Source organism: Anabrus simplex, chromosome 7 (genome assembly GCF_040414725.1).
Source record: "Anabrus simplex isolate iqAnaSimp1 chromosome 7, ASM4041472v1, whole genome shotgun sequence".
Lineage (NCBI taxonomy): Eukaryota > Metazoa > Arthropoda > Insecta > Orthoptera > Tettigoniidae > Anabrus > Anabrus simplex.
Window position 1 is genome coordinate 214,054,431 of NC_090271.1, and position 17,435 is coordinate 214,071,865.

Genomic DNA, 17,435 nt, shown 5'->3' on the forward strand with positions numbered 1-17,435 from the left:
AAAAGATGACAGTATTAATGATAAAGGAATAAATCACACACGTAGGCTTATCGCATAACTCTCATTCAACACAATACATTTACGCACTGATTTAAAGCCTAAACTACACAGGCAATAAATAAATACTGTAGATGACTTCACTACAGAAGTTCAGGGAGGAAAGCAAAGTGTTGGCAATACCAATGATGGAAACCGCTAGAAGATTCTTCAGAGAGGCTTCCATCTACGTGCCATCGTAGAAACTCTTTCAAGTGGGTATGCCATTGATAAAGTAACATTGGCATGTACGCAAAGGAAACTATACAATTATACTTACAAAAATACAAATCGTACTACATGCCTGTAACTTTGCACAAACTCTTGGGTCATGGCACTGTATTATACCTATTGGACACCTCTCCGAGGAAGCCCAGGAGACCAGGAATAAAGATAATAGGAATCCTTCCAGAAAGACACAAATACTGATCTTTTCCACAGGCTGCTTACATCATCGGACCCTTATGTTACCAGCTTAGGGAAATCAAGGAGGAGGAAGTTGATTTCGCTTTCACGAGAAGTGCTCAACTTACTGTCTGAGCCTCCTGTATCTGGTTCTGCCGAAGGAGATAATGAAAGTGACAATAGCGATTCTGATGTAACTGCACCTAATGAATAAATTGTTTGACAAGTACATCTATTCCTGTTTTTAAACTTTCTAAACAGCATGTCCCACTATTAACATCTATTTAATTCCTTAAAGCTATAACGAAAAATTATTAAAATTACAAAGATTACTAATTCTATTCCTGGCGTACTAATTTGTTCTTTGTACTTGATTGACCACACACTTAACTATTTCCAATAATAGCAGTTACATACTAAGTTTTATGTAAATCGGTCCCTTAGTTTCCGAGATACGATTTTTGGCCGGTTAGATTCCTGAAATTACGCACTGTGCGGTGTTGGTGTCGTTCGTGTCTCTGCTTTCGCCGAAGTCACATTTATGAAAACAATTTTGAATGGTGGAGGGCGAAACGTGGAACCATGCTGACACAACAAAGTGGATTGCCTGTAGAATACTAAACTTCGTCTTCACTTTTTTCTTCCGGCGTCCAACATACACACAGCCCTTTGCATCAGCTGCTTGCGGTAGTAGGGGAACCTGTCCTAAAATGACATACTTCGATAAAACGACATACCGGTCGTTTCTCGCAAATGACGCATGGGGCAGCACTCATCTCTACCTTGAATAATTCATGGATTGGTAAGACTGGAGCAGAGTTTATAGCATTGCTGCTGTTGCCGCGGTTTTTGTGTAGTAGTGGAAATCTCTCAACATCACGTCATTGATTTATAAAGTAAGTGTAATTCTATTACCAAATATGTTTATTTCAAATAGCGTAACAAATTTTTTACATATAGGGTAACTAAAAGCATTCATTCTGATTATTTTGTGGTATTTACATAAAACCTCACACAAGGCATTTGTGAGCATTTCTGTGATGTGTTTGAGGTTAACAATGTTGGTAAAATGACATACTGTGTGCTAAGGTAAAATGACATACTATGTCATTTTACCCGAGCAAAGTTTAATTTCATTTTTCTCGTTCACACTATTAAGACCATTGGTAATTGGACGAATAGGACTAACATCACGATTATTGTTGTTGTTGTTGTTGGTGGTGGTGGTGGTGGTTGGTTAACCTTTTGAGGGTTGGAAAATTTGTGGTCGTCAACCCGTTATTATTATTATTATTATTATTATTATTATTATTATTATTATTATTATTATTATTATTATTATTATTATTATTATTATTATTTGCAGAGATAATGGTTGGGAGTTACAAGAGAAGTAGTACTCGACAATCATGGGATAAAACAAATATGGAGCAAGCCAAGAATGCCGTTAAAAAAAAAGGAATGGGCTGGTATCTTGCATCCAAGACCTTTAATGTCCCACAACCTACGCTGAGGAGAAGAGTTCTAGGGAAAAATAAGAACGTAACTGGTGCTGATAAGGGACTGGGCCGCTATCAAACTACTTTTCCTTTGTTCCTGGAGGTTGATCTTATACAGCACATTCAAGATCTTGAATCTAGTCTTTTTGGTTTAACACTGGATGACGTTCGAAGGCTAGCGTATCAATTAGCTGAAAGTAATGGATTAGACCATCGTTTTAGCAAAGAAGAAAAGATGGCAGGTTAGTATATTTCTGATAAACTGTAAGCTATTTGTTAAAAGGCTGTAGGATAGTGGCACTAATTTCATTTATCACAAATGTGTTTATCTTTTCTAGGCTGGGAATGGTTACGTGGTTTTCGGAAGAGGCACCCTGAGCTTTCATTGAGGCGACCAGAAGCAACTTCAGCAGGAAGAGCCCGAGCATTCAATAAGCCACAAGTCTCTCTGTTTTTTGATAAATTAGAACTTGTTCTTACTCAGAATGGTATCCGTCCAACAAGGATTTACAATGCAGACGAATCGGCTCTCTCCACAGTTCAGAGGCCCCAGAAGATTCTAGCTTCTAAAGGCAAGAAGCAAGTTGGTTCTATGACCAGTTCTGAAAGGGGTCAGCATGCAACCGTAGAATGCTGTATGAGCTCTGCTGGTATTTTCATTCCGCCTGCAATAATATTTGCTAGAAAGAAGTACAAAAATGAACTTTTTGATGGAGCACCTACAGGAACATTGGCTCTTATAAATGAAACGGGCTGGATGACAGGAGAACTGTTCCTTCAGTGGTTGAAACACTTCCAACAACATGTCAATTCATCAAAAGACCAGAAGGTGCTTCTCCTACTTGATGGCCATGCTAGTCATAAGCATGTTGATGTGCTAACATATGCTAAGGACAATGGTATCATCATGCTCTCGTTCCCTCCTCACTGCACCCATCGACTTCAGCCTCTGGATGTGGCATTCTTTGGACCACTGAAGACATACTATAATCAAGAAGTATCCAAATGGCTCAAAGCCCACCCAGGAAGAGTTGTTACCCAATACCAAATGGCTAGTTTGTTTTCATTAGCCTACGGGAAAGCAGCTTCAATTCACAATGCTACCAGTGGGTTTGCCAAAACAGGAATTTGGCCTTTAGATCGTGATGTGTTTCCAGATCATGTCTTCTGCGCAGCAGCAGTTACGGAAAGGTCTCTGCAATGCGAGCAACACCAGGAAGAAAACCACGAAGACCAAAACAAGTCAAACGGTGAAACATTGAAAGAGGCTGCAACAGCATCCTTCCCAGCTCCTCAAGATTCTGTAATCCCCTCCAGTTCCTCATGCGCAACACCGTCATCCTCTAGGTCTTATCCAATTGAGAGTAAGCCTACATCTCCTGACTGTTCACCATCCTCATATATCAGACCCGTGCAGATATCTCCAATGCCTTCTGCATCACAAACTGGTTGTGTCTCAAGAAAACGCAAACATGAAGGGTCTCAAATACTGACTAGCAGTCCATACCTCAATGAAATAAAAAATAAGGCTGCAGAGAAGAAGAAGAAGGTAGTATCAAGACGCGCTGCTCAACAGGCAAAAAAGAAGCTTTATTTAGGTACTGACAGCGATGAAGACGTGGATATTGATGCTGATGATGACAATGATGTACCATGTCTCTATTGTAATGACTTATTCAGTAACTCTAAACCAAGGGAGACATGGTCAAAGTGTACTAAGTGTGCAATGTGGGCACACAATGAGTGTGCTGGACTCTCAAGAACATCAAAAGCATTTATTTGTGAGTTGTGTGAGTAAAAAGTCTTTTTACTTGAGATATAGCAAGTATGCCATTTTACCCAAGTACCTGAGATAAAATGACATAGTAACATGTTTTTGAAAATATTCAAATTACAAGAGACAGAAACATTGTATTAATACTTTAGTTATGCTACAATAGTGCTCCTTTCTAGGGTTATTAATGTTCAAGAAATAAATGAGTTATCGCAAGAATTATGTCCACAGCAGTGTTTTTATTTTATGGTATGTCATTTTAGGACAGGTTCCCCTACCCTTTAAAGCACTTTATCACTCCCGCATCCAGAGGGTGAAGGACACTGGTACAGTTCGGGGGATAGAAAATAACTTTCACATTTCGTAAGAAAGGAAGTTCCTGCGGATGGGCGGCACAGTTATCTACAAACAAAACTATTTTTCTCACTTGAGCACCCATAGAAGCATCCAGTCCGTGAAGAAAATCCAAAAAAATGTCTGTGGTCATCCAAGCTTTACCGTTCGCGTATTATCGCACTGGTAACTTTTTCACGCTCTTAAAGCATCTCAGTTTCGCTGCTTTGCCTATAACGATAGGGATACGTTTGTCTGACCCGTCACTGTTACAGCACAACAAAACAGTTATGCGGTCCTTCGCATTTTTGCCTCCATGACAAGATTCTCCTTTAAGAGCCAGCGTGCGATCCGGTGAACAGTTGGAAAATAGGCCGGTTTCATCGGCGTTATAGATGTTCTTCGGTTCGTATCCTTCAAGCAGCTCTGGGAGACTTTTCCCCCAATCTTCTACAACCGAACCGTCAACTGCAGCACTCTCGCCGGCGAGCTTTTTATACACCAGCACGTGACGCTCCTTAAACCGGGAAATCCATCCATTCGAAGCGGAAAAAAATTTGATACCCATTCTTGCAGCGATGCTTCGAGCTTTTACGCGCAAAATGTTACCATCCACAGGAATTCTCAACGTCCGAGCTTGCTGATACCAAGAAAAGAGAACTGCTTCCATTTTGGAATATCTCGATTCCTTCCCCGTTTTTCTATTGTTTGCGGAGGATCCACATTTTTTTACTTGTTCACGTATCTCTTGTTTTTTCCCTATTATTGTATTCAGTGTCGAAGCAGGTAAGCCTAAACGTTTCGCGATGCCAACTTTATTTTCTGTTGGATTTCTTTCAACTTCCTCTATAATCTGAAGTTTTTCTTGCAGGGTTTTCACATGTTTTATAGGTCGCGCCATTTCAATACTGTACTGTGTAAGCAAACCGAAACTCTGCTGCGTAAATTGTTGGTTTTCACCAGCTAGTAACACAGCCAACTGAACAAAACATTCAACAGAAAGCTCTTAGCCTACGGTAATACGCCTTCCCAATACAGCAATATGAGCGATATGGGCCTAGTTCCCATTTTCACCATCGAGCGCTGGTTCGCTGGCATTGAAACACAATTGTTCATTACAGCACACGTTAAGTGTTTTGCATATTTCTCTTCAAATATATAGCCAATCACTCAATCAACATATTCGAATCACACCTTACACCTTAATAAAGAAATTCAGTGAAGAATATACCCCTCCGCAGCGGAAAAAACGTACAAAATAATGTTAACGGTAGATAGTAAATGCTGTTGAAAATAAATAATTTTACACGCTTTTCTGTTTAAGTGTTTCGCGTTCTCGCGTTCAAATTTTTCAAAGTTTCTGTTATCTATGTCGCTATGTTATTTAAGAAGGGGCTGCCTGGCCGAGGCGGTAAAGGCGTACTCGGTTCGCCCGGAAGTACGTAGGTTCGAATCCCCGTCAGAAACTCGTAAAATTTAAGAAATGAGATTTCCACTTCCGGAAGTGCATATGGCCCTGAGGTTCATTCAGCCTATACCAAAAATGAGTACTAGGTTAATTCTTGGGGGCAAAGGTGGCCGGGCGTAGAGCTAACCACTCTACCTCATCAAGTGCCGAGGTTTCGAATAGTGGAAGCCTTTACCTTCCACCACTCCCAGGGCCTTCATGGCCTGTATGGAGATGACTAAAAAAAACATTATTTAAGAATACACGAATAGCACACTCGCAAATAACTTCATTCAATAACTATGAATGTCCGATTTCAGGACAAGTGACGTGAGGTGCAACACAGGCACTAAATAGTCACTCATAGACGCAACAGGATTTTTATGAACAAATGGTTGTGCTTTCAATACAAAATCATTCATAAATTTCAAAATCCACAGTGGCAAACCGCACTTTTATGAATCAAGTCCATTAGCACTATTGCACACCTTCCTCGTGTCAAAAGAATCAAGCATCTTGTCCGACTGCAATGTTGCTACATTTGTGCTACTGACACGTATGTCGAATCAATTTTTTATCTATAACTTGTATTTGACAGTGGTACCTGCATTAAAAATCGTGCATATCTGTATACGAATGGTCTTTTAAATATTCTAGGGCTGTTATTACTTCAGTCGCGAAATTATCTCTCGCAGGCCGCACATTCATTTTCTTAAGCTTAGACGGCTCGATGTTTTTGCATGTAAAAAAAATGAACCGGTTTCACAGTTTCATTTGATTGCATCTGATACAGTTTCTTGATAGAATCACCATTTATATCCCGGGAACAATCAGATATATATAGGCTACATATATATATATATATTGCTAGTTGCTTTACGTCGCACCGACACAGATAGGTCTTATGGCGACGATGGGACAGGAAAGGGCTAGGAGTGGGAAGGAAGCGGCCGTGGCCTTAATTAAGGTACAGCCCCAGCATTTTCCTGGTATGAAAATGGGAAACCACGGAAAACTATCTTCAGGGCTGCCGACAGTGGGGTTCGAACCTACTGTCTCCCGAATACTGGATACTGACCGCACTTAAGCGACTGCAGCATAGATATTTTTAGTAAAGTATTTCTTACTTTTCAGAATGTGCCATTTGTCAAAAGCAAGAAGAGGCATTTCACTATCAACAGAACGACAGATATTCGGCTTAATGTGTTTTGAAGAAGACATTCTTCTTATCCTGCTAACATTAGTCTTATGGTTGTCACTCACAATGCGCAACACAAAAAACCCGCAAGCTTCGACTTCCTTTATTGTTTTGAGTGTTAAAGTATGTAGCTCTGTACCTAAAAGCCTCTTAAAGAAGAAAAATGCTGCTGTAACCTTTATTTTGCAGTCACAGCAGAAATTATAAAACAGAAAAGGTTATTGACTAGGGTAATTCGATTTCTATTTTCGCTTGCATGACAGTCATCTTGAGTAGTTTTTATTCGCTCATCGTGGAATGAAGCATCTTTCTGTTGAAAGAAGGTGTCGAGTTTCTTGTCATATAACATCTGGTGTTCGATGGACTACCAAAAGTCACAATCTCTCTGCTTCATTTAGGCACAGACTTTCTGCTAAGAGGCGCTCCTTTACTAACAGTGTTATTCCAGTCTCGCAGTTCATATCTCCTACGTAGCGTGAAAGTATGGATTTATTCGGTGTGGCAAACGTATAGTTTCGATGATCTTGAATTGAAATTCGGCGAGAAACCCTTTCTTAAAATAACATTTAGCCATTTATGACGTTGTTGCTCGTTGAGAGGAAATTCATGAAACGAAATCCCACTTCCCGATCTGCTTTTCATCTTACATTAAGGCACACGGCAGTAAACAATATTATGCACATAAACATTAAAACGGTTCACGAAAAAGAAGCAAGCTAAATAAGGTAAACACAGGCTCAAATTACACCAGCACTATTAGCAATGATTACAGAGCGTGTCTCGTCAAGCAGACCAATGTCAGTTTCTCAGCGCTCCAAGCGCCTGAACTGGTAACTACGCTGTGTTCGCTCGTTTACATGTGTGACCGGGCGAATGAGAAGGCGTATTAGCGCAGTCATAGTAGACGGCGATGTCTTAACAAGGCGCAAGTTGGCGGAGGCCTTCATTGTTAGCCTGGTACAGAATGTTCCGTAAGTAAGATCGCGCAAGATATCCGACGAAATTAAAATACCGTACGCTAGACTCGCAAATTCGATTCCTGCCGTCCATTCTCGAAATCTTGAAAAACGCTTGATCGAGGATTTAGCGTTGATGGGACTAAAATTTCTGGACGGTTGATGCGGGAAATCGTTTCTTCGAGGAACGGATAATCGAGGTTTCACTGTATGACATAAACAATGCAGCTTTCAAAATCAAGGCCAGAGACAGAGATTGGTTAAAAATGCTAAATAGTTAAATAATTTTAATAAAGGTGATAATTACTTGAGTAGATCATGGTTGGCCTCTGTAGTTAGGTCTTCAACATCTTTCCCCTTGCCTCTAGAGGCCCTGCAATGAACTATACCTCTGACAGAGTCTTTCTCTTGAGTCTACTTGCTGAGGGGTACCGTACCAATTTTGTCATGACACTGAAATGTTATTTAATAACCTTGGTAGGCATAGTAGGTATAGGTTTAAAATGTATACCACTGCATGTCATGCATTGTTCATAATTTTTCTGAAGATTATTGAACATGTTAATGAACAAAGGTGGCTTTAAGGACACAAAAATTGAATTTATCTTCTTGCATAATTTAGGAATATTTGTAGGTGGTTCATCTGTCTTGAAAACTAATTCTTTCAACATGCCCCATATGTAGGCATCTATGGCCATTAAATCTGGGGTGCAGGAAGGGTACATGAATGGAGTTCCTAGAGAAATTAGATGATCTCCAAAGTTCCACTGCAGAAGGGTAAGTGACTTCCCCATGGTGTGAGTTGTAGCTCTATCTTACTGCATTCATTGTTGCTGGAGGAGTAATTTCTGGTGCAATAAAATCAGCATAAATGCCTCATGAATGGGAATGGCTTATATGTAGACTATCTGGTCCACTGTTTTTGGATTCTGTGCAGCATTCTTGGCAAAATATTGCAATATTGCATGACCAGCCATGGTGCACCAAATCATAACCCACGTGGATTCTATATTAAAAAATCAGGCCATTCAAGCCATGAAAAGCAAGTTTATCACCATCAAGGTGAATGTGGCTTTCATCTGAAAACTATATGTTGTAGAAGAAATTTGGATCCTCATACATCATGGACAACACTTGGCTGCAATATTGTAATCGGGCACACTCGTTCCTTTCTGTGAGATGCTGAGCAGCTTGAATGGAATACACAAATTCCTCAGCTATTTTAAAATCCACTGAACAGACCTATCATTCAAACTGGGTTTCAGCTATGTTTGTGGTAGACTACACTTTGCGACTGTAGCACCTGTTGGAGAATTCGTCCATGATTCTCGTTTGTGTGATGGTTTATGGGTGCCCTTTCATTCACTTTTGTTGGCATGAGACTGATCCGGTATGGTGGAACTTGTCAACAGCATCTAACATGTTGTTTGATGTCTCCTTATCAACTCACTCCTCATACTGTATATTATACAATAAATGAATACTTCACTGTTAGGGAAACATGGACAACAGATGAGGAATCATTTCAGTGTTGTTTGTTTTGCTGCATACCATATAATCATACCTAATATCCTCAATATACAATTATGTTATTTAGTTGTCAAGAAAGTGACCAAGTTTTAATTTATTTTCAGGTTTTGGCAGTATGGGCGTTGGGTAGATGTTGTAATAGATGACAAACTCCCAACAGTCTATGGAAAGCTTTTGTTCCTGCATTCTTCTCAGAATAATGAGTTCTGGAGTGCTCTTCTAGAGAAGGCATATGCCAAGTAAGTAGAACACAGGATACCTAGGTTTCACTCCATTTTGACTATGAATTGTATTATTCGACTAAGATATTCTCAGTGTTGATGAACATAATTATATTCATTATTTGCATTTTATTACATTATAATCTTCATGACTATTTTGTATTGTCGTAAAGGTATTTTAAAAAGAAAGTGCTGTAACCTTCCTTAGCTGTACGAATGTAATAACTAGAGGTGTTCACTTTATAAAAGAAAGGCTCTTCACATTATGGAAAAAGTTTCAAATTTATTTGTAATGTGAAATATAATGAATGGTGTGGGTGATGTACATAGAAATCTACAAATACAGGACTTGAGGGAAAGAAGACACAGTGTTATTTGTAAATTTAAATATTACTTCAGGCATTAATGTGCAGCATTGAAGTCATTAAAGGAAATGATCTCTGCAAGATACTTACTGCTTTAGGCTATACTACTGTGGTGTATTGGCGGTATGTGGCCTGCAATAAGATCGATCTGGACTGATAAATGTATTTGCAGAGGTGAAAAGCTGTTTCTATGCATTTAGCCTGATATTTTAGAGCTTCTTTCTCTGATGGATTACAGAAAATGATCACTCTAAGATACTTGAAATTGGTGTAATATTTGATTTTTTCATATTTGGAACCGAGAAATGCATTGGTATTGTGATGTTCAGATGTCATTTTTTAAGAGATATCTGGAGATCTACAACTTCAGCTACTTCTTATAATGTTTCAATCTAGAGGCAGACAATGTTGAGATCACTTGCCATCAGGACTACATCATCTGCAAAAGTGAGGCAGTTGATGTTCAAAGCTTTGAATCCAGTACCTAGCCTAATACCATTATTGGGTATTCTGTTTCTGCACTCACGGATGACCTCTACAAGAACACAGTTGAAAAGAATGGAAGAGAGCCCGTTGCCTTGACGAACACCAGTCTTAATCTCAAGAGCCATCTGCTGTTGATCACAGCAGAGGTGACTGTAGACAATCATAAATCTGGATACTGTCAGGGGGTGGTGCTGCTTAATGTTTGAGTCGTTGGTCATTGGGGAGGAAATAGAGAGAACTGTACATGTAAATTGTAGGTTTTGCCCATGAATTTCACTTGTGAATAAGTGTTGGTCAGAGTTTGTTTGATGATGGAATGAGTCTTGTCCATGTCCATCTCCTTGAGGATAACAAGAAGACTGAATTGGTCAAATCAGTCATAGGCCTTCTTGAAATCAACAAAAGTCAGTACAAGTAGTTTAGCACAAAGAGATCTGATTTTGATGGTACTCTTCACCTGTTCAGTGGGCAATGTGGCAAGATCTGCAGCTGCAAGTTGCCTAGTCAGCAGGGAACGCAGATATATCCACTGATTCTAATGGTGTACTTTTCTTCAGTTGCCTGCCTGCAGATGTTTGTTTCTTTTTCAGCAGTAGGTTATGGATGAGTCTGCCCTCTGATGTGATTTTTCAACTATGTTTCTCCAATGCTAATGTGTCATTCATGGGTTGCATTATAAAGAACACAACTTACTTTCGGGCAAGAACAATGTAAATCCTAATAGCCTTGCTTTGAATCATTACCTGATTTGATGCAATAAATAAGACTGCTGTAAAAGGAACATTGGGAGATATGATACTAAACATACCTCGCTGATGACACATTAGAACTGTGACCTAATTTACTATCCTCAGCCTTGAGTTCTTCCTTCATGACAGGTGTGTGTGTTTACTGCAAAACATGGAAGTTACACAGCATTTATTATCATATGCATGTGTTCTACATGCACAATTCATGATTTGCTTCTATTCTGCATGGACTAGGTTTTGATTCGATTCTTTTTTCACATTTGAAAATTAAAACCTACAACCTTTTTTCCAGTCTTTGACCAGGTCAGGGATGTAATGAATGAATCATATATAGGCTGTTATTATGATGAGGTCGCCACTCCCAAAGTTTTTCACATTTATTCCACTAAAATATCTAAAAGGAAATACCGGCTCCCACCATTACAGAAGGATGATTTACGGGCCATAATAAACGAAATGTTGGAATTTAGTGGGGAGGATAGTGATCTTAGTGAAGTAACTCCTGCCAATGGAGAATTTATGAGTGATGGGAATTTACCTAGAACAAGTACTGCAGACTTGAATGTAAAAGTTTCAGGCCCAGCTGATGCAAATGAGCAGGAATTGTGAAAGAGACAACACGTGTTTGATTCCAGTTCAAGTAGTGATTATAACAGTGAGAATAGCGGCAATAATATTGATAATATTCCAGCCAGTGCTGTTCATCAGCCTGGACTTACAGTAGATAAAGAAGGTCCCACTTTGATCCAAAATTTTATCATGGTATAAAGGGAGAGTTTTTAAAGAAAACAAAACCAAGCAAAATATTTGAATTATTTCTTCATGATCAGATATGCCAGAACATTGCTGAGCAGACAAACCTTTATGCCCAACAGAAATTCACACATAAAACCCAGTTTATAATAAGATGAAACAAAGAAGTTGAGACCAAGACTGGGACCTAATAAATAAGGATGAAACAATGCTTCTTATGGGCATACAGCTGCTGCAGGGGATTGAACAGAAACCTAAATTAGTGCACTATTTTTCTCACAATTTCTTGTTGGCCAAGACTGCTTTCTATGAACTGATGACAGTGAAGAGGTTTTCCCTCCTCTGCTTTTTAAATTTCCCTGACAATGAGTAGAGCCTTGCATGGCCCGTGAAGTTAGTGTCATGGTGGATGCAAACTGTATGGCAGTGCGGAAAATTTATAAATAATGAAGTTTATTGATTTTCACTCAGGTAAACCCTTAATTTTGCTTGTGGTTAGGCAACCGTTGACTGTGGTATGGAGTAATGGTGATATCTAAAGAGGCTTAAGACCATAAAGCCATAAATCTAACCTAAGGCTAATTGGCTCCTGCTCACAATTATTGAAAGGAAGCAACAGAAGTCATTACATTTAAAGTTTAAAACTTCATACTTGTTCTGTATTGAACTGAGAATCACAATGCTAAAAAGAAAGTATAGATGTTCCACCTTTTCTTTACATTGTTATTAAGTCATACCAATATTAAGTTACAACATGTTAAATTTGGGACCAGTTTTGACACATTGAAAGTGTCATCATCAGCTGATTAGGAGAACTGGGCAAAAGGACTAAATCATAAACAATTATAAACACACATAACAAATATAAAATGATATTCACAGTCAAAAGGTGTAGGTAAAAGTATCAACACTTTTTACGAAGAATTAAATTCAGTTGAGTCCAGTCCCACGGTGTAGGGGGCAATGTGCCTGCCTGTCGCCCGGTGGCCCCAGGTTCAATTCCCAACCGGGTCAGGGGTTTTTAATTGTAAATGATTAATATCCCTGGCCTGGGGACTGGGTGTTTGTGTTGTCCTTAATGTTCTTTTCTTCACATTTAACACTTTACACTTCCGACATTTCCAAATCCATGCAGGTTCAAAACATATGGTGCAAAGTAGGGGCAAAAGATCTACGTAGGTCAACGCCCTGAATAAATAGCATTTTAAAGAAATTCACTTGAAGTTCATTTGCAACATGACAGTCTTGTATATTCTTGCTGTGCTGTAATCACGTAAAAAGATGTTGAATTGATGGTAAATAATGAGTTAAGAAGCTTGATCCAGCATAAAATCTTGTAGGATGACTCATTAAAAGACTGATCTTGAGAGATGCAGTTTGTGTACAGTTGTTGCTAAGCAAGGTCTTATAGGCATTTGTTTTATTGGCACTTTGAAGAGTGGAAAGCGACATGCATGAAGTCCTAGGCTACAGTGTAGGACTTGAGTTACTCAGTTCAATGCGGATATATGAAGTCTAAAGAAAAGGAGACTTAAAGAGAAATGAAATAAGGGGTAAGAAATTTAGAACAAGTTAAATTATAAAATGGAATCTAAAAAGAGGAGAAGTATCAGTTATGTACAGGAAAAAGTTGATGGGTCTCAATTGGAAGGATAAGAGGGAAGTTTATATGCTGAGTAGCATTCAGGATGGCAAAATGAAGACAGTCTTGGATAGAAAGAGGGGAGGGGACAACTAAACAGAAACCCCTTTATTACGATCGCTGTATCTACAGTACATTTCCCTACCTTACATACTGCTGTTCACCTCGATCTCATGCTCGCCTCATCAAGCACTCCGCTCACCTGTGCTCTACCAGTGTGATTACGTCATCCTCGCTGTACTTCGCCGTTGCCTGTGCACTGTGTGTACACGTGACCTCATGGTTTCTCAAACTCAATGGCTTGTAGCCTTCTCTACTTTTCTGAAATATTCTATTCCACTATATATTGCCCACTCTGCTTCTCCACATCTGAGTCACGTTTCATAGCGGGGTGGTGGAGTGCCAAAGTACTGTGCCTCTTGTAATCATGTCTATTCCATCTGGACTCTGTCTTCAAGCTATTTGGTGAGCAAGACTTATTGTAATTTATCTTCATTTGAACTTTAATTTTCATCCGGCCTCTTGCCAGTTCAAATTTTCTTCCGTCGAGTTGGTATGCTACATTTTAAAGCTCATAGACTGCATCACTATACGAACATGCGCTACGGACAATTATGAATTATTTATAATCATTTCAGATGTCTTCTTGGACCTATGTAAATATTGGTAAATCTTGGAATAACCCGGTGAAGAAAATCCTTTCCCCGCCCTAATCCTTATGTCACTTCCCTTCCCCCTTTCTTTTGTCCTTTTTCTCTCTCTGATCTTTACTCCTGCTGTCCTATTTAGTTTTTATATTTATTGTATGTTGGTAAATTATTTGTTAGGCTTTCCCGTTATGCATTTTTGGATATTCAATTTGTAAATGTGGCACACTTTTCGGATTTTTCTCTACTCTGGTATATTTATCTTTCACCATTTGTTATAAATTTATCTTTGATTTTATTTATCTTGTTATGTTTTATTGTTAAATATATATTCTATTCACATTGTTATCTTTTTGGTCTTCCTATTGGCCTAGCTCCTTTTCACTGTGCGTTTCCTTGGTTTAATTCATTACTATTATTATTATTATTATTATTGTTATTGTTATTATTATTATTATTATTATTATTATTATTATTATTATTATTATTACTATTATTATTATTATTATTATTATTATTATTTACATTATCTATTTCACTACTATACTTTGGTACACTGAGATTTCTACGGTACTGCTAATATCTTATTATACTCCACTGTACGTACTTCTGATCACTTATCACCTTTGTATAATAGCAGTACCAACCCACGACATTATTATAGCAGAGCTTCTTCCTCCCTACACCTTGCATGCATTGCTTATAGTGATGATGTGGGGGGAGGGAGGTGTCAGTCTGTCCAATCAGTATACTGTTACATATGCCACTACAAGGAAGAGGCTGAAGAAATATTACCAGAAAATATTTAAACACTTACTGGATTTCAGAGTGTTCAGCTCCTTCATAATACACAGGAAGAATGGAGGAAAGTACACTAATCTGCAATTCAGAATGCACCATATTAAAGAGATTCAGTATGATATACAGAATCAACTCCTCAGGAGGCACTTCCTGTACGAATCGTATACGTACATCCTCCAGATTCAGCTGCAAAATTCATAGATAGACATTTCCTTGAAATTAATCCCCCTTCTAAGTCAGAGAAAAAGAAGCATGAAAGCAAGAGGTGTGTGCTTTCCAAAAGGAAAGGCAAGACACAATCTTTATGTGTTTGGATTGCAAAGTGCCCGTGTGTGCCGCTCCCTACTTCTGTGCGTTTCATACTCAAGAGCTGTGAAAGACATACGGGTAATGGTGTGAAGACTATGAATATTATCTGTAGTGTAGTGAGGTTATAGTGTATATAGACCATGTGTCTCAGTTATGAGCTGTAGGTATGGTATATAAACTGGAGCCCTCAAAATTGCTACTCACATGTAACAGAAAATTTAATGAGTACTATAATTTATTTCTTAGTCTTTTAAATGCATAGAAACCTTGTAAATCTACAGTTTACATGTATAGATCTCTCTATCATAATCTCTCTATTTCGTCGTTAACAACCAGCAACTCAAACATTAAGCAGAACACCCCCCCGACAGTATCCAGATTTATGTGCCAGCTAAGAGTTGACAGCGCTGTGTCTCGAGTTGGGAACTCCTGGCACACCATGGTCAAAGAATGTGAACACAGTTGGCCAGCTAGGCTTGAAAAGCTTGCCGATCATTAACGAGGAAATTACAAGAACTATATAAAAAATCTTTCCATCCAGGGATTGTTAGTAAACTGCTTAAAATATCTAGGAATAAGATACTGTATAAACAAAAACCAGAGTTTTGCTATTTGGAAGAAAGAAGTTCAGAATCATTGTGCAAAAGCACTTTGTTCATTGTTGCACAAATTATTGAAAAATTAATTTTAGTCTAAGATGGTCTTTAAGCAAGGAATTAAATAATAGCTCCCTGTTTAACAGCTTAAGTGAAAAGACTTGTTTGATGAAGGAACAGGTTGTATGGAAGCTGGCTCAATATTATTCACCAATCTGCTGATCAACAATGAATGCAATGAAACATTGAATTGCTTTTGACTGGATTTTATAGGCAACTGAATGAAGAGATATGATTCTGTATTTATTAACACCTGCTTTATTGCCTTTTTATAATCAAGAAGATGTATAAGAGCTGATTGCCACTCCTTAGGAATATTTTCTGATTTCCGTTTACCATGAAAGAGTTCCTCCATTTTGCAACAAATCTGGGATCAGCCATTTTCAGAGGTGTAGCAAGTATGGAATTCTTGCCTAATGTCTTGTTCTTGGGGAGAGATGCAATGATTTGGCTGGTTTCTTCTTGATCAGGAGGTAGAGAATCTGTTGAAATGAAGAATGTACCAGAAATTTTAATGTTTGATGCTGAAGGAGGGCCGTTGATTAAGGAGTCCAAATTTTGAGCTAATCAATCATAATCATCTTGATTATTCAGAATAAGATTGCCATTCTCATCCTAGAAACTTAGCAAAGAGGCTTGGTAGCCGTTAAGTTCAGCTTTGAAAGTATGGTAAAAATCATGAATGTTGTTCCTCCTGAAAGTTTCTTCAGTGGTTACAAGCTGAGCCATAAGCACATTTTGCTTTATGGATCACTCTAGCAGTCAGTTTATGTTGGATGAGAAATTCTTCAATTTTTTCTGTTTCATTCCAGTGATTCCAGGTTTGAGATCATTTTTTGAGAGCTTCATCTCGCTGTTCAAACCTCCATGTGTGTTCCATTTTCCCCTGATAAACTCATCATTAGAGTAGCAGCATTCTGAACCTTCTTGGAAATGTCTGCCCACTTGTGTGATTCTAGAGATTTTGTGATCTGCTATTGGACATTGGTACAAAGCAAACTCTAACCTTCGTTATATAATGGTCCGAATCAATACTAGCACCTCTAAACACTTTCACATTCCATATCTCATGGAAATTGCAGTGAGGGATGGCAACGTGGTCTATATGATGTTCACCAATTACAGTTGTTCATTAGGCAAGTGCAAGGACATACTCATAAGGATTCTTTCTGTAGTGGGTGGTCATAATTTTAATGAATGATGGTGAATGAAATTGGGTAAGGAGGTGGAAGGGATTGGCTCTGGCCTGTGAATAGGAACTGTCCCCACATTTTCTTTGAAGTGAAAATGCAAAATCCAATCTCAGGATCCAACGGTGGGGTTCGAACCAATACCCGTGACCCCTCTGGTCAGTACATATTTATAGTTGAGCATTAAAAAAATAGATAATCATTTTCTCTCTTCTAATTTCTCACTGTCAGAGTAACAAAATCTGTCAACATAATGTACAGTCTGGCCTGCCATTCAGTCAATCGATCGATCAATCGATCGATCAATCAATCAATCAATCAATCAATCAATCAATCAATCAATCAATCAATCAATCAATCAATGATTTACATTTAAGACTGTTGCCCAGGTGGCAGATTCCCTTTCAGTTGTTTACCTAGCATTTTCTTTGACATTTT

The 17,435-nt window shown here is 38.5% G+C and overlaps 1 protein-coding gene across 1 annotated transcript in view; it reads left to right on the forward strand.

The window, feature by feature from the left end:
* The window catches only part of LOC136877477 (calpain-B), a 287,052-nt gene that overhangs the window by 113,188 nt on the left and 156,429 nt on the right, over positions 1–17,435 (forward strand). Inside the window, exon 5 of the mRNA XM_067151555.2 lies at positions 9,283–9,417. Coding sequence (XP_067007656.2) covers positions 9,283–9,417 — 135 coding nt within the window. The remainder of the gene's footprint in view (positions 1–9,282; positions 9,418–17,435) is intronic.